The sequence below is a fragment of the Rhincodon typus genome, chromosome 12, assembly GCF_021869965.1.
Source record: "Rhincodon typus isolate 14 chromosome 12, sRhiTyp1.1, whole genome shotgun sequence".
NCBI classification, from domain to species: Eukaryota; Metazoa; Chordata; class Chondrichthyes; order Orectolobiformes; family Rhincodontidae; genus Rhincodon; species Rhincodon typus.
In genome coordinates this window covers 63019512-63046141 of record NC_063343.1, presented here as the reverse complement: position 1 = coordinate 63046141, position 26630 = coordinate 63019512, and the positions used below count along the sequence as shown (strand labels likewise).

General features: G+C 39.4%; 1 protein-coding gene across 6 annotated transcripts in view; it reads right to left on the bottom strand.

Annotated features, from left to right (window-relative positions):
• Positions 1 to 26630, bottom strand: part of rnf130 (ring finger protein 130) — an 88450-nt gene that overhangs the window by 24996 nt on the left and 36824 nt on the right. For all 6 annotated transcript variants that reach the window (XM_048603759.1, XM_048603761.1, XM_048603760.1 and 3 more), the window contains exons 3-4: positions 23721 to 23792; positions 10733 to 10815 (exon numbers count right to left, since the gene is read on the bottom strand). In XM_048603759.1, coding sequence (XP_048459716.1) covers positions 10733 to 10815; positions 23721 to 23792 — 155 coding nt within the window. The remainder of the gene's footprint in view (positions 1 to 10732; positions 10816 to 23720; positions 23793 to 26630) is intronic.

The following is a 26630-nucleotide window of genomic DNA, read 5'->3' as shown; positions in this document are numbered from 1 at the left end:
AAACTTGAAACTTAGTGGAGGATGGATGCCAATCAGGTGGGTTGTATTGTCTTGCATGTTCAGCTGTTTCTGTTTCACAAAAACTAAGTTCAACAGGCAAGTGGAGAGTATTCCATTGCACATTAGGAAATACAGTGAAGAGACAGTGCAGCTGTATAGATCTAGAACTCAGGAATGAATAAACAGTTAACTGTTGCAAGAATATAGATCTGAGGTTGAAATCGGATTAGGCATAGTTTTATTGAACGGCAAAGCAGGCTTGAAGGGCTGAGTGACCTACTCTTGTTCTTCATTCATATGTTGGAGCCAGGACTCCAAAAAATTCCTGGGGAGCAGAGAATGCGGGAAGGTTGCTGACTTAATGTTGGAGGAAGCCACGAGGAACTCAGAAGAAGCTTGAGCATATTGATACATCACTGCAACTGAGACAGTGGAGGTTTCAAAAGCCTACATACCACACTTGCTGAATGCAACTGAGCAAGAAAAGAGCTCAGGCAAAGATCCAGAGGCAATTCAGCCTGGTGAAGCCAGCTGTCAGCGAAGAGCTGGAGTTAAGGTCAGAACAGTATACATGAAGAATTGTAATCTATTGTGAAATTTAATGAGATTTGATGAGCCACTGTGGGGGGGTCTGCTGTGAAATTCATGGAATCCACCTTGATCACATTTACTATTTGAAATGTGGTTTGGGGTATTCAATCTCATTCTAACATCCATACTTGCAAGATGCTAATGTGCAATAGAAATAAGTCGTACATGTATTATAGAATATATTACTGTTCTAATATTGTATAGCAAAGTTTACTTTGGTTTGCTCAGAATCGTAGAATCTCGTGGTTTATTCTCTTTGCAAGTCCCCTGGATGTCATATTTTGTCTACTTTAAAAATAAAAGTTACTGATTCCTAACAAGATTGTAAATTTGGCAGTCACCTTCAGGTTTGTAATATTCTGTCTTTTGCATTCATGGTCTCAACTCTGTCATTTTTCAGGCTGGAGATAACTTGTGGAACCTTCTCCTCCTGTTATCTGTTTAATTGTCCATCATTCACAAATGGATGAGTGGGGGTTGCAGAGCTTTAATCTGATCCATAGGCTATGGGGGAATGCTTGGCTCAGAATATAGAATCCATTTTCAATGTCTAGCACACATGAAACCAGATGTAACTTCACTAGACTGGCATTTCATTTTTAGATGCCCTTTTGGCTGCTCCTGTTATTCTCATCTACATTTCTCATTGTTTACCAAGAAGCCAGAGCATCATCTGGGTCCAAAGTGAGGGAAATAAGGACCACAAGGTTGCAAATCATGATGGAATACAATTTTGTTGCTACTGATGGCCCACAGTTCCTAAATGATGTTTTGTTTTGAATGGTTAGGTCTGATCTGAATCTAGGCTGTTTCACAAAATTGTAGCGTCACACAAGACAAAGTTGGTGGTTGTTTTTTTTTGTGGGGGGCCTGGTGGGAAGCAGGGTTGCAGGGAGAAGCATTCTCAGTTTGCCAACAGACCTCAATCTCCATTAAGATTGCACAGTGATCACTGTTAATCTGATTATTTATGTTGGCTGTCCCACAGTTTCCGGACCATGTCTAGAGTGTCTGCTATAGATCTTCATATGACTAAACAAGCTGACTCTCAACCCACAGATCTAGAACACATGGGACAGAACGTTCGATGAGATACTGAGATCCAAGGGCAGGATTTGTTTCCTTTTCTTCTGAGCTACCGCTCTGCCTCGTCATTATGCTGTTTGGACTTGAAGCATGATGGAAAAGTTGTTGCCATTTTGAATGGCTCCTAGCAAAATCCTCCTAGTCATTCATGTCATGCTGCTGCACTTTTAGAAAAGCTTCAGAGTGCCCTCAAAACATTTAATTTGTTCTCCTCTGGAACGCTGACCACAAAGGATTGAGAAAACAAGACCTTGCAGCAAATATGGTTCTGGCAATCTGCAAACTGTGAAGACTTTGCCTGTGTGGCCAAATTTCGACCGAACTCCATCTACAGGTTCACTGACGACACCACCATTGTAGGCTGGATATCAAAAAATGACAAGATAGAGTGCTTGGTGGCACGCTGTAAGCTTAACAATCTCTGCCTCAACATTAGCAAAACTAAAGAGCTGATCACTGACTTCAGGAAGCAAGGAGGAGGGCATGCCCCTGCCCCTGACTACATCAATGCAAGTGTGGTGGAGATGGTCAAGATCGCCAAGTTCCTAGGAGCGATAATCAACAACGATTTGTCCTGGATCACTCCCGTTGATGTTACAGTGAAGAAGGCACAACAATGCCTCTTCCTTCTCAGGAGGCTAAGGAAATTCAGCATATCCATAAGGACTCTCACCAACTATTACAGATGCACCACAGAAAGCATTCTATCTGGATGCATCAGGGCTTGGTATGGCAATTGCTCTGCCCAGGATGGTAAGAAATTACAGAAGATCATGAACACAGCCCAGTCCACCATGTGAGCCAACCTTCATTCCAGTGATTCCACTCGCTGCCTCAGAAAGGCAGCCAACTTCAAAGACCCCGCCCACCATGGTTATAATCTCTTCCAACCTCTTCTGTCAGGCAGATGATACAAAATCTTAAACATGTATACCAACAGGTTCAAGAACAGCTTCTTCCTCGCTGTTATTAGACTTCTGAATGGATCGCTCAAATTTCAAATCTAATGTTGCTTTTTGTGCACCTTCTTTGAAGCCATAACTTTGTATTCCTCACTCTGTTCTGTCATCCTACGATCTTTGTATGGTATGATCTGCCTGTACTGCACTCAAAACGTAACTTTTCACTGTACCTAGGTACATGTGACTATAATAAATCAAATCAAAACAAATGAAAACTTGTTGAACTGGCTTCAAGAACATACTAGCCTTTGTTCCCCTATTGAATTTGGAAGATATGGCAGAGGAATTATCTTGAGCACTCGTGTTGCTGACACACAGTCCAGATCTAACTGCAATATAGGAGGTGTGGCGATGTCAAATGCTCTGCATGCTGCCAATTTTGTTGCAGTTGCCTTTGTTGTTTAATGGTCAGTGCTGTAGTTTGTAGAAGATTGGCGTGGCGCAGATGACCTGTTGCTGGATCTCCTTGTCAATGTTTGCCTTTGAGAGGTGGAATATATGGGACATAAAATATATAGATCACTGACTGTCATGTTAGGTGGATCTGCAAAATTTAGATTTGAGAGGAACAAGTTAAGTGGGTTTTACCTTGTACTCTTTACTCACTATCTGCTGCAAGCCCAGACTGGTAATTATATCCTTCAGAGTTCAGCCAGTTCGGTTATCATGGCATACTTGGTGTTAAACACAGAATGTACTCTGGGTGAGACAATACAAAGCCCGTGCTACCATCAGCATTTCCACATGTTCAACATGAGGGATTAATGACTTATCAAACAAGCAAGGGCAGTAGGTGGTAATGATCCGTTGCCATGATACTTCAGAGTCTGAAGTTCATGTTAAGAATCTCAAGATTACTCCCAAAAGCCTGTTAACCAGCTACAAGGCACAAGTCAGGAGTGTGATAAAATACTCCCACTTGTCTGAATGATTGCAGCTCCACACCACCAAAGCAGCTCAATTCATGCAAGACAAAACAACACATTCAATTGGCACCCATCTACCACAGTAATCATTCATTCCTTCCACTAGTAGCCCACTTTGGTGGCAGTACCTGCTATAAAATGAATATAGCGACTCAAGATTACTTTGATATTTCCTTCCAGACCAGTGACCACTACCACCTAAAAGGACAGGGACAGCATGTGCATGGAAACACCATCAATTGCCACCTCTCCTTCAAGTAATACAACATTCTGAACTTGGAACTATATTGCTGTTTGTCCACCATGGTCAAAAACCTAGTATTTCCTTAACAGTACTGTGGGTGTACCTACAACACAAGGGGCGACAGCTTATCAACATTCTGTTGGACCAATCTGGGATGTTGGCTGATGTTATTTAATTTAGCCTGTGGAATAGCTCTTGTAACTTTGATGCAAATCCCCAGTTGCTTGAGGGGAAGACTTTACAGGGGCATGTGAGCTGCATATGCTATCATAGTGTACAATACAAAGAACAAAGAAAATTACAGTACAGGAACAGGCCCTTCCAAGCCTGCACCGATCCAGATCCTCTATTTAAACCTGTCGCCTATTTTCCAAGGATCGGTATCCCTCTGCTTCCTGCCCATTCATGTATCTGTCTAGATACATCTTAAATGACGCTATCGTGCCCGCCTCTACCACCTCCACTGGCAACGCGTTTCAGGCACCCACTACCCTCTGCGTAAAGAACTTTTCACGCATATTTCCCTTAAACTTTTCCCCCCTCACCTTGAAATCATGACCCCTAGTAATGGAGTCCCCCACTCTGGGAAAAAGCTTCTTGCTATCCACCCTGTCTATACCCCTCATGATTTTGTAGACCTCAATCAGGTCCCCCGTCAACCTCCGTCTTTCTAATGTAAACAATCCTAAACTACTCAACCTCTCTTCATAGCTAGCGCCCTCCCTACCAGGCAACATCCTGATGAACCTCCTCCGCACCCTCTCCAAAGCATCCACATCCTTTTGGTAACGTGACGCCAGAACTGTACGCAGTATTCTAAATGTGGCCGAACCAAAGTCCTATACAACTGTAACATGACCTGCCAACTCTTGTACTCAATACCCCGTCCGATGAATGAAAGCATGCCGTATGCCTTCTTGACCACTCTATCGACCTGCGTTGCCACCTTCAGGGTACAATGGACCTGAACACCCAGATCTCTCTGTGCATCAAATTTCCCCAGGGCTTTTCCATTTACCGTATAGTTCACTCTTGAATTGGATATTCCAAAATGCATCACCTCGCATTTGCCTGGATTGAACTCCGTCTGCCATTTCTCCGCCCAACTCTCCAATCTATCTATATTCTGCTGCATTCTCCAACAGTCCCCTTCACTATCTGCTACTCCACCAATCTTAGTGTCCTCTGCAAACTTGCTAATCAGACCATCTTTACCTTCCTCCAGATCATTTATGTATATCACAAACAACAGTGGTCCCAACACAGATCTCTGTGGAACACCACTGGTCACAGTTCTCCATTTTGAGAAACTCCCTTCCACTACAACTCTCTGTCTCCTGTTGCCCAGCCAGTTCTCTATCCATCTAGCTAGTACATCCTGGAACCCCATGCGACTTCACTTTCTCCATCAACCTACCATGGGAACCTTATCAAACGCCTTACTGAAGTCCATGTATATGACATCTACAGCCTTTCCCTCATCTATCAACTTTATCACTGAGACCTCAATCAGATCCCCCCTCAACCTCCGTTGAGATCAAAGCAGGGTGGCTTTACAGGTTGATATGATTAAGATGCTCCTTAGATGATTTCAGAAGATAATAAAGACTTAATAACATTGCTGTGGGACTGAAAAGATGACCAGGTAAGGACACAGATTTTCTTCAATAAAAAGGACTTTGTGATCTGGATGGATTTTTACAAGGCATCTGTATTACAAATCAAGAGCATAACAATAAGCTATTGTCCACCGGGATTGCAAATGGGTGAGCAAAGTGGCAATGAGTATGATTTATGCATGAGGACTGAATCTGAAGGGACAGACTTGATACTTTTCCTGTTACTTTCCTTATTTTGTCTTTTGGGTGATTGATTATGTTGTTTTGTTTAACACTAGGATGAATATTGTGGAGAGCAAAGTTATGAGAAAATACAATTTGCAACAACCTCTTATGGTGACATAATTAATGCCATATGCAACATTCGACACTTACATGTGATCATTCAACTTTTGATCAGGAAGATCTTGATAAAGGATGTGGAATAAAGGTTATTGTAAATTTTTTTCTTATTGTCAGTTTCAACCCATCGAAATTGATAGCAAATTTTCAGTTCCACTGGAAGTTAATTTCTGTACTATGATACTGGGGAGACATGTGGTCTGCATGAGGTCACTCCCATCAATAACATGTAAATGCAACTGAATGATTCAAATGCAATAAAGCTTTGATAAAAAGGTCATTATTCTGGTTGAATTGCTAAAATATAGGATGCTAAAATACACTTAAACATGTTCATTCCCAGAAGGGAACAAAAACAACTTCAATATTGATTATTTTTAAAATTGGATTTCTTGAATTTACTTCTTTTTAGGCAGACTTACGTAAAACATTGGCAACAATAAGATAAACTGCACTGTGGATTTAGCCATAGTAGCATTTTAACAGTATAGAATGACTTAAAGCTGAAGAATGCCCTCCTCTGGTTCTGTTGTTTTCCGGTTTAATTTTACAATCATTATCTTGGCAGACCTTGAGCAGCTAGAATCAGGACATAGCTGCACAATTTAAGTCTCAAAATAAGAACATACTCTGCAAATATACTCAACACTTTTATTTAGGCTCTCAAATGAAATAGCTATACCCAAAAGTCAAATCCACAGATTCAGCTGAAATGTCACTCACTGCTTTATTAAAAAAAAACAGGAAACGGCCATTTAGATCCTCGTGCCTGTTCCATAATTCAATTATTGCAGACATGTAACTCAACTTTATTAACTTGCCACTGCTCTGTCTCTCTCAATAATAATATTATTTAAAAAATCATAGCAAGCTCAGTGCTGGAAAAATACAATTGGGTCCCAAAATCTAGAGTCTAACTAAGGGAGGTGTTTCAGATTTCCGTGACCCTTCGTAAGAGGTGTTGCTTCCTGACTTCTGTTAAGTAGCCTGGCTCTAATTTGATGATTATGTCCACAATGCTCTTGACTCCAGCTTCTTACCAGAGAAAATTGTTTCTATCTATTTTACAAAATTCTTTAATAATTATAAGCATTTCAATCAGATCATTCTTCAACTTTCCAAACTCAAGGAAATACAAACCAACCTGTGCTCATACATCCTGGTATGATTCTGCACCGCATCACTACGAAGGTCAATATTTCGTGTGACACCCAAAATTAAATTCAGCATCCTAGATAAGGCTACATCTCACTGAACCATCAGTTCCACACTTCTGAAATACAAGCCTAGAGTTAAAGGGTTATATTTAAATACCTTGAGATCTAATTCCTTGCTTTGGTTACTTTTGAAGCTCACTGAAGTAACTATTCTAAATATTAAAAAACTGTGCAGTAAATAGCAAGGGAAAGGTTAATGTGATCATGTAGTATCTATGAATATGTATTTCTTTTTAAAGAATTGTTGATTAGGAGTCAAAATCCTTCATTTTAAAGGTACAACTTTATCACAAAGGCAATTGTATAATTTATACATCATTTGGTACTTGGATTTTAAAACGGAGGCAGAGAGATTTTAGTCAGTTCTGGGAAAGCAATTTTTAAAAAAATAAGGTCATAAAGTCAGATTAATCCTTGAGACGGTTGTTTTGTCTTGGGAGGAGGGATTGAGGAAACTTAGTCTGAATTCCCTACGGCATTGAAGAATGAGAAATGATTTACTAGGATGCTGCCTGGATTACAGGGTATGAGCTGTAAGGACAGGCTAGAAAAACTCAGTTGTTTTCTCTGGAGCGGCGGAGGCTGAAGGGAGACTTGATAGAAGTCTATAAAATTATGAGATGCATACCTAGGGTTGATAGTCAGAATCTTTTTCCCAGAGTTTAAATGTCTAAAACTAGAGGGCATGCATTTAAGGTGACAGGGGGAAAGTTCAAAGGTGATGTGAGAGGGCATTTTTCTTTTTACACAGAGAGTGGTAGGAGTCTGGAACACTGCCAGGGGTGGTGGAGGAGGCAGATATGATAGGGGCATTTGAAAACTTTTAGAATAAGCACATGACTATGCAAGGATTGGAGGGATATGGACCAAGGGCAGGCAGAAGGGATTAGCTTAATTTCGCATCATGTTCGGCACAATATCATTGGGTTGAAGGGCCTGTTCCTGTGCTATATTGTTTTATGTTTTATGATTAGGGCTAGGGATATCAACAGGTTGCTTCCTCTGGCTAGTGATTCTAGATCCAGAGAATATAAATTTTTGAGTCCTTACCCTAAGATCATATGAAGATGATTTTTTTTTAACCCAGAAGGTGGTGAATCAGTTCAATTCTCCACCCTGGAGGGCTGTGGAAGCTCAATTATTGAGCATGTTAAAGACAGAAATTGCTAGTGCAATTAGTTTCCAGAAACTTAAGGGATATGAAGATGGTGCATGAAAGTAGCATTGACATGATCAGCCATGATCTCGCATGGTGAGGCAGGCTTGAAGGGCTGAATGACCTACTCTTGTTCCTGTGTCCTTGAACCAATATAAGTAATTTGGAAGAGTGACCCAAATACATCCTTTCCAAGATGTCAAATGCCTGTGGTGTTAATGGAGGCAATGTTTATGTTGCTAAGTTTATAGCAGACTAGACAGCATTAGTTTAGCTTTTGATTTTAGTTCAGAAGAATTAGAGGTCGTTTAGAAGGGGGAACAGGTTCTATCTACAAAGAGAACCATGTTTTTAGTTCAGGCGAAACAGACAACCTAGCCAAACATTTTATTGTGTGAAGCTTCCAAACAAAAGAGTTCGTTTAGAAGTGTTTACGTTGTTAGAAATGGTTTAAGTTAACAAAATCAAAGGTTCTTGCCATCAGAATGGTAAAGGAATCGTACAGTAAAACCATCTGAGCAGTCCAAGAAAAGGAAGCAAGAAAGGGACAATTAAGAAAGAATTAAAAAGAGTTTAAATAGGAGCAATATTTGTGAGATTAAGTATCTGTAAAAAGGGCAGTGCTGGGAAACGAGGGGTGAAATTTTGATTTGCTGTTTGGGTTACAATTATATCTTTGTTTTGTTTTTTCTTTTGTGTAATAAACTTACGCTTTGTTAATGAGCATCTGCAGTCCTACAATAAATTATTTCAGTGATTAACCATCATAATAGCCAACTTTAAAAATTAAACATATGATCTTTGAAGCCAGGTTTCATTCTGGGATCCGACTTGCCTGGTATTATCATAAGCCGGGGTCATAACATCTTTAAACAAAAATTAAAAAAGAAACAGCGATGTAACAAGACATTTTCCCTAAAAGGCAACATAAATTTTAACAGATTGCAAATTGTTATGCCTGGCATCTTAATAGCAGTCAGTCAGCGCCATGCTCCTTGTTTATAAAACCTGCCCATCCTCTAGGTCAGACCCTGGTGAACTCTCCTGCAAGTTACAAAATAAAATTTCAGGTACAGCAAGAGTTTCAGCTATCCTCTTACAATCTTACATTCAAAATGTACAAGGGTAAAGACTACAGCAAGTTTGTTCAATCATTTTACTGAACTATCTTCCAGTGAACTTGTCAGCTTTCATACAATTTTGTCCCCTATTCCCATGTCAAACTTGCTTTGGATGATTTAATACAAGTGAAGGCCAGGAGGCAAATGCAATGATTCCTGCTTCCAGAACTCAAGTCACATTCCAAAGTCTAAATTCAAATATAGTTTGGCTAAATGCAGACTTAAAGTTGCCTCCAGAGTACCCTAATAATGCATTATCCTACCCAAACCTAAAGGAAAATTACTACAATTTGTGTTTTTTGCTGGTTATTACAGCCATTATTACAGGTATCATTTTAAAGGCTGAAAGCTGCAGATCCAAGTTCAGCAAAATTGCATTGAATTCTAAAGAAGAAGCTCCAAATGAAACCCTGTTATTCACTCTGCCTCCACCCGATTTTAATTTCACTGTCCTGGTGCGTATGCTCCACTCAAACTTTCCAGCTACCTTTCCTCAATTAAACTTACCACTGGGGCCACCCATTCATTGCTCCCTCATATCTTGACCTACCTTTTCCTCAATTACAGCTGTATAATTCTCTTCAACCATTGAACAACGACCATGACTCATGGGATAGTGTGCAGGGTATCAAGCCCATCTATTCCCAGCATCGTCACAAATGTGAAAAAATTTAGTCAAACTATCTGAATTCCCCAATTTACCTGACTGACAAACCTGGGTTAAAACGCTGTACTTAACAATGTGAATTATCTTTAACCAATGGAATTGCTAACTTAAGGTTACAACTTAAAGTCTACCCCTTCCTAAACTCTCCCCCTTCAGTAACACGCAAACAAAGACAGACAAGACATAGATACGAAGGGTGGAGAAAAAAAATAATCAGGGAAGTAGTTTGATACCACCAGGCTGGAGCATAGGATTTGATGAGTTATTTTCTTTCACTAATAATTCTTTAATGTTGACACATGGTTCTTTGCATAGCAATGTTGAGTTTTTAAAATACCTCTATTAGGTCATCACTCAGATTTATTTTTTCCAAAACAGGGTCACAACCTGTCCTCCACTCCCGATTATGTAAACACACATTACTGGCATTATTTTTGAAACTCTTCCTTGCATTCTCTCCGATGACTGAGTGTATTCTAATCAATTCCAATCTTGCATAATCTCCCTATACTTCAGCTGTGTCAGCTACCTTAATCTTGCATTCTGTAACTATTCTTCTAAAATTTCCAACTCGTCACCTTTAAAATGCACATCTTTAACTATTTCCCTTGCGAATTACATTACTTCTCTTTTATTGTTTCTTTATTCACCACTTTTGCCAAGAATTTTGGGATAGTTTTTGTTCAAGAGGCACATAATTGCTGTTTTAAAATAATATTACATCAAGAGACAACATAATCCTCTCCTGCAAAAAGTATAACATGAAGTGGCAACTGTTATCACACATATTGAAGAGCTTACTTGCATGGCAGAATCCTGACCACATCTTTAGATTTGTATCCCTCTATGCAGACTGCACAGTGGTCAAACTCTGGGTCAGTTTCCTGAAAAACACAAAAATGTACAACTGAGTTAATAATTACTTGCAGTTAATAAGCTTTCACTTTTTCTTTTAAGAAGAGTCCTGGTCAAAATTGCTCTTATTAGATACTGCTTAAATTACACATTGGTACAGAAGGATGAAGTATATTAATAATTCCAATATTGTATGCAAAATCTTTCAAGTATAGAAATCACAATTTATATCACCACCTATGAGAAAGGAATATGTTAGATCACAATTCCCTAAACTGTGGATGCACCTAGATCACACAAGCTGCAATTGTCCATTGTATCAGTTACCATTATTTGCATACTTGTAGCTGTGTACAGTTCAGTAGCACAGAAAGACAACAAAGCAGTTGAACTTTGACAGATAACAGAGCAGTTTACCTCCTTAACCAATGAGATTGAAGCTTGATAACCAAACAAAGAAACAAAAGGAATTTGAGTGGAGTAGTTAATTCAGATACTGGAAGAGAAATTAAATGAAGAAATAAATATTAGATTAAGAGAAAGGCAAAGTAATGAGGAAGCAAAGAAAGAAAAGAAGTTTAATTGAATAATAGTTTACTACCAACAGAATTAAACTCCGTTGTTTCAACTGTTCCTATTCTTGGTTGCAGAGAGAGATTGGAATAAAATAGAATAGAATAGCAATTTATTGTCACGTGTATTTTTATAAAAAGTGGAAAGTTTTATAAGTCGCCATACCATGGCGCCTAAATTAATGACACGTCATAAATAAGAAGAAAAAAAAAGTTTATTGCAGTTCAATTAATGGCTCCTAGATTTGGGATATGTTGGAAAACCAGGCCAAAATCACCATGCAGGTCCGGGATGAGACCGCCCCATCATGCCGAGGCGAGACCTCCATGCCAGGCTGTTCAAAGACACCGAAGCCACCTCTGAAGCAAGGACGAGACCTCCACACCAAGTTGAGACCTCCATGCTGGACTGCTGGAATACCTGGAAGCAGCTGAAGAAAACCTCTACACTGGGACAAGAATGCCACTCCAGGCTGAGACTGCCCCTCCTGGACAAGACCACCATACCAGGAGACTGCTTGCCAGGCCTATATTGCCATTCCTGGTCATTGGAGGCCACATTGTCGCTGGGCACGGGCCGGGAGAAGACGCCTTCCGCCGAAGTCGTTAGAATAACGTAAGGTACCATAATAAATGGAAACATAATTTAAAAAGCATAGAAAGAAAATAAAAGTAAAGCAGACGGAATAGACGAGCTTCAGGCTCCTAGGTTGAGGAGCTTGCACGTTGCGCGGCTACTCCGCCGCCATTTGGGGACAAAAACAGAATTCTATTAATCAAAAGTGTACTTAGGCTGATAAGTAACAGGTGTCACTTTACACAAGTTTAATTGGTCATTAATCTTAAAATGCAGAAACACAGCAAGGTTCAGATTGGAAATGCTCTACTTATGGTCTTGGATTATAAAACGAGGGTGGGCTCCCCATTGTCTTTGCTTAGTTAGCTCTCACTGCTTTTATTTTTCTGGGAGATTGCCCTGTAATTGATAGAATTCCTGCCTCATACTAATCTCTAAAAGCAGGTCCTGCCACAAAGCTGTAGCCAGTCAAAGTCAGTAGTTTCAGAAGGAGTGTGAGCACTGTTGGTGCTAGAGGTAGGCCAAGGAGGATGCTTTCAGCAATTGTTCTGAACATCTATGTACATCTGCAATCTTGCTGGGCCAGGCTGATCCCTGAAAGGGAGTGGTTTGTGACTAGCAGGGCAGAGGAGGGAGGGCGAACATGCAGGTGGTAAAACTTTCATGAGGGGCTTCCAAAGGACACGAGGTAGACAACAAAAAGCACTGTTTACCCCTTAACTGGCTAGCAGCCCACATAAATAAAACAGCCAGACTGCATATGGAGCTCCAGAATCTCCTACAATCCGTCAAATCAGAGCATTGATTATCCCCTTAAGGATTTTGATACTCAAAATTAAAGTGGGGGTAGGCTGGCTCTGGAGGAGGAGCTGCTGGCAGTAGGGCACCCTAATTCATGGTTCACCCACCTGCTTTCCTTTTAATGGATGGCCTATGAAATGCAGCCCAACGAGTCCAATGGCAGGGTAAAACAAATCATGCAGCAACTTCTGGTGAGTCACAATTCATATGTTATATTTTCCTCAAACAAATTGCTGGAAATTGACACATTAATATGGGCATACACATTGAACTTACCACTAGTCTGGCAGCAAATTCTAGCTCATATTAATGCACTGAGAATTGTTAAAATATGCCAGATGCATTATTCATTTTCTTTATTTAAAAAAGGCAGTGTTCGATCACACATTTTGCAGGAGTACCATAAGTCAAAGTTTGAGCCAAGCTTGCAACAGCTATAATTAAATTATTGGTCATTACTTGAGCTTGAAAAGCCATTTATAAATTATAAGATGACTAGATAAAGAAAGCAACAGCACATCAATATCTGGAGCATTTTTCAATTTAATTCATTCGCTGGATACAGAGTCAGAGTCATCGAAAAGGCTATGGTGGATCATCTTTTTGAACCAATGCACATGTGGCTTTTGCTGTTTTTGTAGTGGCCAGATGTAACAGAGTGGCTTGTTAGACCATTCCAAGAGGCAGTGTGGTCAAGGGACAATAAGCCGAAAATTCGACATTCTAAATTAACCCATAGCCAGAGAAACTGGGCCTGACAGAAAACTGGCCAAACCAAATTAAACAGCAGCCATCAGCTACACAGAACAGTGGAAACCAAGGTCAAAAAGAGGTCAGGAAGGTTTAGTGGAGACCAGTTACAACCAGCCCGAGGGTTGTGTATTGCAGAAGTATCAATCAGACTTTCTGGCATCTTGACTTTCAGTCACTGTCAGAGAAAGTTCACCTTACATATCCTTGGCATGGAAACTGTGAAGGATGATGGCACGACTTCACTGGATACTTTGAATCGCACTCATGACCTCCATGGTCTTTGGCCGAAGGCCATGTGGCAACCCAAGACCACCCAGGAGGAGATCTGCCCTGACCTGCAAGACACTTCTACATGGAGAGAGCCAGCCCTACATCACAAAGGAAGGAGATTTCAACAGCTCAGCTCAAACGCATGGATTGTTGTGAGTAATTTCTCAGACAAGCAGAGCTAGATAGAGTGTAAATATTATAGGAATTTGGGAAATACATGGTGTTTTAATAAGGAATACTTTGTTAATAATATGAGTTCGGTGTCCCTTTGTCTATCTCATCATCAAGATTGCTTGGGTAAAGTGTTTTTAATACATAAACTGACTGATGTGTCCCAAGCATGGACAACAGCAATAAGACTCAATTCACACTGTCGAGGGTAAAAGTACTATGGCAATGGATTTTAGCAGTAGAGTCAGAAAAGAATAATTAAGATTAGGTTTCCTACAAATTCTAATATGCAGGAGCAGAAGTTGAACATTTGGTCCCTTCGAGCTTGCTGCACCATTCCACCTTCCCATCTACTCTTGATAATCCTGGATTCCCTAGCCAAACAAGAATCTATCCATCTCTATATTAAAAATATTCAATGACCCCATCCACACTGCCTTTTGAGGTGAAGAGTTCTGAAGTTGCCTGGAGAAAATAACTCTCCTCATCCCTATCCTGAAAGGACAAGCCTTAACCTCAAAAGCATATCCCTTAGTTCTGATGTGACCCACAAAAGGAAACATTTTTCCACAAATATCTTGTCAAGATCATTCGAGATCTGAACAACTTCAATCAACTCACCTGTCGCTCTTCAAATTGTAGTGGAAATAAACCCAGCTTGTTCAGTTAATCCTCTTAAATTACTCATTCAGTCCTGAACTCAAAGATTAGCTTTCATGCATGTTTCCTATGAACAAGGCTATTTACCTATGATACATACTATAAATAGGATCATAATTTAATTGCATAATTCTGTTCATTTCTCAAAAGTACAGAGAAAAAAAAGCACTGGGATGTTATAGCTCAGGCTAAAAATAACAAACCAAATTTCTGATTTTTTTTCTAAGAATACAACAGAAGAGCTTTTGTGACGCAGTGGTACTGCCCCTACCTCTAAACCGTAAGATCTGGATTTGAATCCCACACGCCTGCAGATGTGCCACAATATGTCTAAACAGATTGATTAAAAGTATATACAACTAGCAGATAAAACAAGCAATAAATTCTTAACTCTTAATGTGTACTTTGAAATGGGTTCTGAGATGGCACTGCAGATGTTTCACATCCTTTGATGATCTTACAGCAGAGTAAACTAGATACGTATCATTTTATTTTCCAACACATTGGGTGGAATTTTCACGCTTCTCCACATTGAACTTTGTCTGCCACATATTCACCTATTCCACTAACTTGCTTGTGTCCTTCTGAGTTCCATATTACATAATGTTCCTCCCAGTTTATAATTCTTTTAAGTTCTGTTTTATCCATAAACTTTAAAATTGTGTCGTGTACACAGAAGTTCATGTCATTAACATATCAGGAAAAGTAAGGGTTCCAACTAACCCTGGGGAATGTTCTCTTCAAACTTTCCTCTACTTGAGAAACATTCATTAAACACTAGTTTTTGCTTTCAGTCCCTCAATCAATTTGAAATCTAGGTTGCTTCTGACCATTTCATTTCATGGACCATAACTTAGTTCATAGGTCTGTTGCACAGCCCTGTGACAAATGCCCTTTGGAGATCACCATGTCTACTGCATTGCACTTATCAGCCCTCCTATAGCATGTCAACATAAAATCAGTGACTTAGGTAAACATGATTTTCCCTTAAGAAATTGAAGATGGCTTTCTTTGATTAATTTGCATTAATCCTCGTGACTGAATTTTATCCTGAGTTATTGTTGCCTATGACTTGGCCACTTCCTATCTTTGTAATTTCCTTTGGCCTTTCCAACAACACACCACTAACCCCACTTCAGGAGATGTCATCTAATTCCAGTCTCTGAGGCATACCTTAATTTAATTGCTCCCCCACTGGTAGCTATGCCTTTAGGCCAATAAGCCCCGAGTTTGAATTCCCTCTCTGACCCTCAACCTCCTCCTCAGAACCGCTCTTTGAGCGAGCTTTTGGTTATCTGCCCGAATCTCTTCTTACATGGCTTGACATCGTTTAGTTCAATAATGCCTCTGCAAACATCTTGTGCTGTTCTCCAAAATTAAGTGCAGCATAAATGTATGTTATGGAGTTGTGGTATGAAACAACGGTGAGCCACAGTTAGAGGACAATTCTAGTTAGCAGAATACAGTAAGGCTTTAATTTTACTACAGCGTATAAAAGGAGGTTTGAGGATGCAGTCAGGAATAGAGAAGGCTTGATAAACTTGGGCTGTTTTCTTTTATGTAGAGGAGGCTGACAGGACATTTAATTGAAATATATAAAGTAACAAAAAAACGTCTAGAGCAGGAAGGACCTATCTGCTCTGTCAAAACACAAAAAAAACTTTTCCAATAGTGGAAAGTTGGATTAGACTGGGAAGTTCTTTTTTGGCTGATGCAGAAAATGGGTTGAATGATCTCCTTCTAGGATGAAAATACAATTGTTGACAGTGCCAGAGTGAAAAAGAAAAGAAACAGTCACAAATATTGATTATGACTTTGATCAGAATGATCTCAACTCATGGGTAGTTTTGAAACAGAATGCAACATGGGCAGAAGTTAGCACAGATTTAAGATGTTAACATATATGGAGATCTCAGAACAGTGCAAGTTGGAGGTCAGTAAATTAAAAGAACAGCGACCTAACACCAGATTTGGTGACAGATATTGGGATGGTAGAAGAACATATGGAGGATGGGGCTGCAAACTCCATTCCCCAGCATAAATTTTCTGTCACTTCTACCATTCTGAATGCACGATGGTGCCTATTTAACATATGCTCTAGCTAAAGTGCTGTCACAACATCCCACAACTGAACATGAACTCAACTGCAGGATGGACATTCACCAAAGCTATTTAAATTGATTCTCCAGTCCTTTCAGCCTAGTTGACCATTCAATTCTACTGGTTACTGCTGTGTTTGTAAAAATGATAAAGATTTCCTACCTCTATTTACTAAGGGCTACAGCAAGTGGTGCACGTAGCGAAAGCCTTGGTCCTCATTTCAAGGGATCTGCTCACACCACTTACTTCAAAACATAGGTGCTGTGAATTCCATTCCTCTTGGCCACCAGAATGACATAACATTTTGGGCATCAGAAATAAAATCAGAAAGTACCAAAAAAAATCCTCAGTAGGTCAGGCAGCAGATTATGTAATTGGGGCAGAGGCTAATAACTACAGTCGAACCCTCAAAATTCTCAGATGTAAATGGATACTTTTGGAGGACTTCAGATACTGGGGAACTATACAACAGAATCTTGAATTTACTAGGCAATTCCCTCAGCGTCTATAACATGGATTTATCTGGATCCCAGCATGCAAGTCCCATCCCTGCTCCAGAAATGTATTTCTGGCCACTGGAACATTACCTAGATGTAGCTTTGTTCTGTCTGTCATGCATATGAACTCTGACTTTTTATTCACAAAATAGTGGCGGATATTGAAACCAATTAAATATGCTGCTACAAAATGATGTGTATGAAATGTGAGTGGAGTCTTATTTGCATAATGTGCCAATCTGTCATCATTTCTTTGGGTTGCCTTAACATAAAATAGAAGAACTACGTTGGTTTACTTCAAATAGGTCAAAAACAGGTTATTTGACCCAACATGTCCAGGTTTGTACTTAATTGGAGCAAGTTCCCATCTTTCCGCATCTAAAGCTGTTATAACCCTTCCCTTCTACCTGATATGCTCATCTAACCTATCTGTAAACACATCCATACTATTTGGTTCAATCATTCTTTATGACAATGAGTTCTACATACTTAGACTGTGAGCGAATATGTTCCTTCCGAACTGAACTTGGTGAGTACCTTAAATTGATAGTCTCTAGTTATACTCTTCCCCACAACTGTAAAGACATCAATTAGAAGCAGAGGTAGACCATTTGGCCCTTCCAGCACACTGCCATTCACTAAGGACATGATCAGAGTGTGTTCTGAATTCCACATTCCCAACTACCCTTGATAACTTTTGATTCCTATGCATAACCAGAATCTAGCTATCTCTACTTTAAAAATATTCAAGTACCCTGTCTCCCACAGCAGGATTCAAAAGTCATAAATCCCTCAAAACCATTTCCCCTCATCTGACCCCTAAATTTTAAAGACGCACCCTTGTCTGGATTCACCTGTAAGAGGAAACATTCTTGTAAAAAACATTTGGGATCTTGTATATTTCAATCAAATTAGCCCTCACTACTTTAAACTCCAGCAGAAACAAGCCCAGCATGTCCAACCTATCCTCGGAAAACGACCGGCTCCTACGAAGTATCAATTCAGTATATCTCCTCTGATCCACTGAACCTGCACAGACAATTCAAGATGTGGTATCACTAATGCCCTGTACCTATGAAGCATATCATCCTTACTTTTATGTTCAATTTCTCTCATAATAAAGGGTAGTATTCTATCAATCATAATTACATGTTTGTACCTGCATATTCAGCTTTTGTGACTTACGTACTAGGACACCTAATTGCCTCTGTACTTTGGAATTTTGATATTGTTGTCAATTTAAACAATATGCCGAACTTTTATTATTCCTGCCATCGTGAATAATTTCACAATTTCCCACAGTACACTCCATCTGCCGGATTTTTGCTAATTCATATGACCCAATCAGTCTGCACCTTGTTAGGTCATTGTCACAATATACTTTGCTCTCTATCTTTACGTTACCTGCAAATTTAGCTACAATGCTTTAGTTCCACTCATCCACATCGTTACTACAAAAGATTGTAAAAAGATGAAGGCTGAGTGTAGACCCCAGGTGTGACATCCTACGAATCTGAAAATGACCCATTTATGCATACTGTTTTCTGCCAGCCAGACAGCTAATCTTCTATCCATGTTAGTGTGCTATCTCCTATGGACCAAATACTTAATTACACCAGCAACCACCCCAACACCCATAAATGGAGCTGCATCAGGACATTATTCAAATGAGTCACAACACACTGCAGCAACCTGGAATTGCGCAAAGCAGAACAGGAGTGCTTATACAGAGTTTTTAAAAGGAATAGATACACAAAAAGCACAATCCACTGTTACCTCCACGACAGACCACAGCAAGACACACAAATCACCCTACCGTACATCAGAGACATATCAGAGATGACCACAAGACTACTCAGACCCGTAGGTATCAGGGTAGCCCACAAACCAACAACCACCCTGCTACAGCTACTGACAAACACAAAGGATCCCATACCCATAACCAATAAAACTAACATAGTATACAAAATACCATGCAAGTACCGTGAGAAACATTACATAGGCCAAACTGGAAGAAAACTGACAATGAGAATACATGGATACCAACTAGCCACCAAGAAACACAACCAATTCTCACTAGTCTCAACACACATGGACAAAGAAGGACACGAATTTGATTGGACAATGCATCCATAATAGCACAAGCCAAACAGAGACATGCCAGGGAAATCTTGGAGGCCTGGCATTCCAACCAGAACTCCATCAACAAACACGTTGAACTGGACCCGATACACAAACCACTGAAAACAGAACCAGAAGGAATGCCAACCACCCCAGCAAATTGAGGCATATAAATAACAAACGTGACAGAACACCAATGCTTCACTGGAGACACACTGATGATGTTACCTAGCAGGGTGATGAAACCTCTGCAATCAAACACACCGGCTTGGCAAGCAAGTCTACAACCTCATCCACAACCCGAGCTACAAATCTTCTCAACAACTTTGACCATCAGCTCCTTCTTTGTGCAATAACATTTTATGTGACACCCTGACAGATGTCATCGGAAACCCAAGTGCAGTATATCAACTTTATCCAAAGGACATTACTTCTTCAAAGAATTACAATAAATTGGTTAAATACTACTTCCCTTACACAAAACCATGCTAACTTTTCTTAATTACCAGAATTTGTTTTGAACGTCCAGTTATAACCTCCTTTAGATCAATTGTAACATCTTCCCTATGACAGATGTCAAGCTAAGTGGGATATAGTTTCCCGTTTACTGGCCCTCCTTCTTGTATTGAAGAGTTATATTTGCTACTTTACAGTGATGGAACCTTTCCAAAATCCAGTGGTTGTTGGAAGATTAGTAGCAATGCATTCACTATCTCGTTAGCCACCTCTTTTAAGAGTCTAGGATGAACTTCATCTGGACACAGACTTTAAAAAGTACAATTCCAGTTGCTTAGTACCACATCTTGGTGAATATAATTTCATCAAGATCCTCTCTTCCTTCAATCTACTGATTTACAGGTATTACTCGGCTGTTTTTGATATCCTCTAAAATGAAGACAGAAGGAAAATACTACTCATTACGTCCACTATTTCTTTATTATCTACTATTAAGTGCCCACTCTCACTATCTAGAGAAGCAACACTGCACTATTGTTTTCATTCTTAGATCCTTTGTAAAATCTTGCTATCGTGTTTACATTTCTTGCTCCCTGTTCTACAACTTTATGTATATCCATGTCACAAATGTTTTCCTTTGTTCTTTCCTATGCTGTTCTACATGAAGATTGCTTATATTTCTTGTAGATCCCTGCCACCATGCTATTCTAAGATCTTGCCACTTGACTATTTATCTTTTCTACAAGGACAGGGATCCATCCCAGTTCATGTGGTGCAAATCCTATCGGTACACCACATTCCTGTCTTACAACTGGCACCAGTATTCCATAGAAAAGAACATCCCCTTCCCACAACAGCCTTTTCCTCCTTTTCTTTTTATAGCTATTCCCATCAGAAGAACTGCTGATATCGTATATCATTGACTTTCCATTGACTAACAATGGACTCATATTTTGTGAGATCCCACACTCCGGACCGTCCATGTGCTTTCCTAAACATCATGACAGTTCCCTGGATGTGTCAAACATCTTGCTTATTCACCGTCTTAACCACTGTCATTTTAACTTGCTCAGTTAATCTGCCTCAGCCATTATTTCAGTTTCATCCACTTAGAACACAGAACAGTATAGCACAAGAACTGGCCTTTTGGCCCATGTCTGTGCTGACCATGATGTCACCCTAAACTAATCCCATCTGCCTGCACTTGGTCCGTATCCCTTATTCCATGTCTGTTCACGAGTCTGTATAAATGTCTCTTAAACATTGCTACCGTATCTGCTTCTACCATCTCCCCTGGTAACGCATTCCAGGCAGCTACCAACCTCTACATTAAAAAGCAACTGGCCTCATGCATCTCCTTTAAACTTGTGCCCTCTCAATTTAACGCTATGCGCCCAAGTATGGAGTGATGCCCCATATCTCACCAGTTGAAGATGAATGCCTTAAGGTTTTAATGACACTGGATGCTTACAGTATTATTTTTCTCAGCGGGGGGGGGGGGGGGGGGGGGAGATGTGGATATTGCTGTGAAATATGTGGAATTTGTCAACATTTGTTTGATATTTCATGTGGACTGAGGGATGGTCAACCACATTAATCTGTTACCCATATTTGCCTCACATTAATTTTGGGGATGTTTGAACATATATGCAACATGTTTACACATTCTAAACTTTTCCATGTCAATAATCTTTGTATATTTCTAAGTTTTATTTGTAATGAACTAGTTCTTTTAAAGAAACTGATTTGAATTATTTCTAACACTAAATCAGATACAGTCTAAAATCTACATTAAATTGACCATATCATCACCATGGCAAAATTTAAAATGTTACAACCAGTGCAGAAATGGAACCAGAAAGGAATTAGTGTGCCCCTCCAACCATTGTCATTACATGGTCATTAAACAGCTCATTCCACTGTAAAATGGTCTGGAATAACATACCTTGCTGAGATGGCCAGATATAGAGAACTATAACTCTGACTTTTTTAGAAAAGTATTCAGTGGACATCGCTATCAAGTTCGACATTCATTTCTCAAAACCCGTGGCTCAAGAAGTTGGGGTGGTGAAATACCTTTTTGAACCACTGTGGTCTATGTGGGTTGAGGCTTTCTTAGCTGTTTTGATAGATCCGAATGATATGCTTGGTTATTTCCAATGGCAGTTAAAATCAACCACATTGCTGTGGGTCACCCGATTAGCTAAGAATGGGCGGGTTTCTTTCCGTAAAGGACATCAGTGAAACAGCTGAGTTTAAAACCACAAATCAGTATTCTCCATGATCACCATCTCTGATAGCAACTTTAATTCCAGTCTTATTTAATGGCCTTAAAACTCCAAAAATGCCATGGTGGGTTAGGAACCCATGGATTGCTAATCTAATAAATAACCATTATGCAACTATATCTTCATGCTGGCCCCAAATCTTCCAATATTCAATGCAAATCTGTACAGAAAAGCCCAGAATTAAGTTAGAATCTGCACCTTGGATTACACTAAATAATTCCAGGTTTCCGCACCCCAGTATGGCTCTCAAGAACACATGCTAAACAGGGCAGGTTTTGGCATAATGATAAAATCACAGGACTGGTAAATCAAAGGCCCGTGGTTTTGCTCTGGAGTCAGGAGTTCAAATCCCACCACAACAGCTGCTGGAATTCAAATTCACCTGGTAAAAAAATTGCATTATATAAAGCTCGTCTCCTAGACCATGGTAACTGGCATCAATTGTTGTAAAACTTTTCTGTTCATTAGGTCATTAAAGGAATGAAATCTACCTGATCTGGCTCACATATGACTACAGACTCTGGACTCTTCTGGAATGGCTTAGTAAGCCACTCACTTCATGGGTAGTTAGGGTTGGGCAACGAATGCTGGCCTTGTTAGCAACGCTTACATTCCACAAAAGCATAAAGTGGATTGAGATAAGATCATGATGCTACTTACTGGTTCATTTTTTCAACCTGGTGTGCAAAATTCACAAGATTCATAATTCTTGGAAGACAACACTTTTCCAAAAAAAAAAAATAGTTTGAAGAAATGCACTCTGTATCTTCAAAGGGCAGTGTGTTTTCTCAGAGTCAGAGAATTCAGCAAAGATTTGAATTTATACAATGCTTCATGATAATTCTCAGTAATGTCTCAAAACACTTTACACAATTGATTGCATTAAATTGCAGTGAATTATGGAGACAAAAGCATTAACAAGACTCTACATATAGAAATGAGCTGAACAACGAGTAACTTATTTTGATGGTGTTTGTTCAAGAAGGACCATTAGTTGAGGATTGTGAGAAATCCCTCCTGCTTTTGAATAGTACCATGAAATTGTAATATTCAGTGAAGCCTTAATGTCACGTCAGGTAATTTGCATTTCTCCTGTAGGGCACTGAGCATTAGCCTAGCTTAAGTGCAAAAAACCACGTAGCTTTAAAAAGAGACTGCCAACGAGAGGAGACTTGGATATTAAGGTTTTTATACTGGGTTTCACTCATTAGCCGGTGATTTTGATGTAGAAATCTTCAGGAGCAGCGTAACTCCACTGCTCCTAGCATTTTCACAGTCCCAATATCCAGTTTACTTAATATACTGCAGATAGTAAAAACTTCTAAAAATGTTTGTCACATTATCACAGAAGCTGCCACAGGCATGTACTGCATCACTATCAAATCCAAATTCCCAAACTTGTATTGGATTTCACCATCCTCACTGCTTTTCAGGGGTTCAGATTTGACAATAAAGTGGAATTAAACACCTCTGGTCATATTCACTTACTGGCACTTGAATTTCATCTCAAATGTGAAGCTCAACTGTATATGTATAGGGTTGCACGTGCTATGTAAATTGGTGCAAATGAGATGATGTTGGGTATAGAGCATCTTCCCAGCAAGACATATCAATGCTATGATCAAACAATTCAGCAACTCAAACAGTATCACAAGTGTCAATGCTTACCTTATCACCCTTTTTAACGGTTCTGGTGGTTAGTTTGCTGGTAGCTTTTCTGGCAACGTCACCCAATTGACGCTGGATTCATGTACATAAAACCAAAAATAAAAAAGGAGAGAAAAAAATATTCAAAACATGCTTCAAAGAGGAAAACAAGGCTTAAAAAGTTGCAGATCTTTGGTACAATTCTAATCTTACTTTAGAGGACAGTGTTTTATTCTGAACAAAATGCGGATTCATCTAATCATTAGTCAAATTGAATGCCAGTCATCATTTCTAATAACCAGAATTCCACAATTCAGTGCAGACCATGTTATGTTGAGTTAGTTGGTTTTACTCAGGATTTCAGTAGAGGTACTAAAACTCAATGTACTTTTTTGGATAAAGGGAATGTGCTGAGCCTCCTACAGCAAGCTTCTTAAAATGCACCTATGAACAAAGAGGACTGAGTGCTAAAATGTAATTGGGGATCTTACCTAGTGACTATTAAGCTGGTAGAAGGTTAAGAATTTTTTATTCGTTGAATTTCTACACCTAAAACAGACTCCAGTATTTATATTACTTTTACAAAATCTGAGTGTTTGATGCATCATTTCATTTTTGCAAACTTTAAAAAAAAAATCACATGATGTAAAATTAAATCTAACATTCTGATTGGAGAGGTAGTGCTGTGGTGGTATTGTCACTGGGCTAGCCTCCAGATTCCAGGCTAATGTTCTGGGTACATGGGTTCGAAACCCACCGTGGCAAATGGTAAAATTTGAATTCTATGAAAATCTGGAATTGGTAACAATAGGCAACTGTCACTTGCTGTTAAAACCCATTTGATTCACTACCGTTAAGGGTAGGAAAGCTGTCATACTTATCTGGTCTAGACTGCATGCTATTTCAGGTCCGCAGCAATATGGCTGACTCTTAACTGCCCACTGAAAGGCCAAACAAGTCAATCAGATCAGGGTGCAATTAGGGATGGGCAATAAACGTATCCAGCAACACCACATCCCATGAATTAATGAAAGAAAAATTCTTTTAATTTGAGACAAAGATTATATCTGAGGAGATAGTTTGCAGTGATCAGAACATCAATCATGGAAAACTACCAAACACAGAAGATACATCTACAGCAGAAGCTGCAGGTACTGAAACCTAAAAGTACACCATTTCCATTTGATGTAAAAGAAAGTTCTGATCCATAAATAATTCAATTATCGTATATTACATAAACAAATGTTTTAATCATTAAATAAAAACCAAAAACTAGTCAAAACAAAATTATGTATGATCTAAAAATATTTAGAATAATTTCTCTCAGATGTTTGATAAAATGCCAGATTGTAATCTAAACACAAAACCAGATTAGTAGCTCTTGGGATTTGGACAAAGTTCACTTCCACGAAGAATGCATCTCATGTTCTAAGTATTCTTTGCAATTTTGAGCTGACTCAGAACTCCTCTAAAAAGTGCAATGCACTAAATCAGCAACACTGAAACTGCAGCAAATCAGCCAACTTTTAAAATTTGCATTTGTAGTGTTACTAAACTAGTTGTTTGTTTACTTAAAATTAAAATGTTAGCAATACCTGATAAAACATGAACTGAACATTTTGTACTAAAAGCAGCCTATTACTGGCTTTCTTTCAGTTCTTGTTCTCTGCCAAAAATATTTTATTTTTATCATACGTGTTAAAGAAATCTTCCAATTTTTCAACACAAAGCCCCTCTGATAACTATTTATGAGTTATTGAAATATCATAATTTTCAGATAGATTGTTTTATGAATTGCCATACATTAGTGATGGACAAGAACTGCAAGTACACAGAACCTGAACCGACAATGAAGAACTTCCTGTTTTCAATGAGGAGGGATTTTACCCAATGAGTTTATTTCCTGTAAATCTGCAGCTTGAGCGTGATATACAGGAAGACAAGATTGTGAAATACTAAACATGAATTATTTTTCAAAACACTGTTAACACAATTAGCTCAATACTAATGCGTGTCAGATATTATAAGTTATAATAAAATACCTCTGTGACCCCGATATTCAAACATTCTTTCTGCATGAGTTTTAATAATATGGAATGGGATAAAGTACTGTGCAGTTATTCAATTGCATCATGAGACTTCTCTACAATAATAGCATTAACCATTCACATTGCTGTGCACAGTGCTCTGGTCAGACTTCACAAGAGCAGAATTAGGCCACTGAACCCCTCAAGCCTATAATCCTGTCATTCCACAAGATCGTGGCTGATCGGAAGAGTGGACAATGCTTTTGAAAACAGTTTGCATTTCTGCTCATCTTTAGACAGATATTCAAGTACTGAGGGAACAGTCCTTGAATATTTGGAAGGCTGAGGTGGATACTTTCTTGATAAGCAAGGCGATGAAAGGTTATTAGGAGTAGGCAGGAATGTGGATTTGAGATTACAATCAGTTCAGTTGTGATTTTATTGAATAGGAGAGCAGAATCCAGGGACTGAATGGCCTGCTCTTGCTCCTTGTTTATATATTCGTAAGCAGCATGGGTTGTCCACACCTTGTAGTGAGCCTGCCGATGTTTACTTGGCAGGCTTGCATTTGCCTCTGTTTGCGCACCTACTGCCTTGCGGAGACAATTCCCCAAAGGAATTGCTGGCCTCTTGTCTCCCTCCTCCATCTCACAATCACAGCCCCTCATTCCCTTTCCAGATCTGCCAACTGACCCCAGGGAAGCCCAGAGTTACCTCCAGATCCAGCCTCAATTTCTGTTCTTTGTGGCAGGTTGCTGCACTTTCAGTGGTGGCTACCACTCCTACATTGCTGCTGATACTGGCATGATGCCAGGCTCTGATTTGCCAAGTACTCTTAGAATTGGGACATTCTTTTACATTGTCGGGGAAGCCACAACGTCAGGCGGTTAACTGCCTGATAACA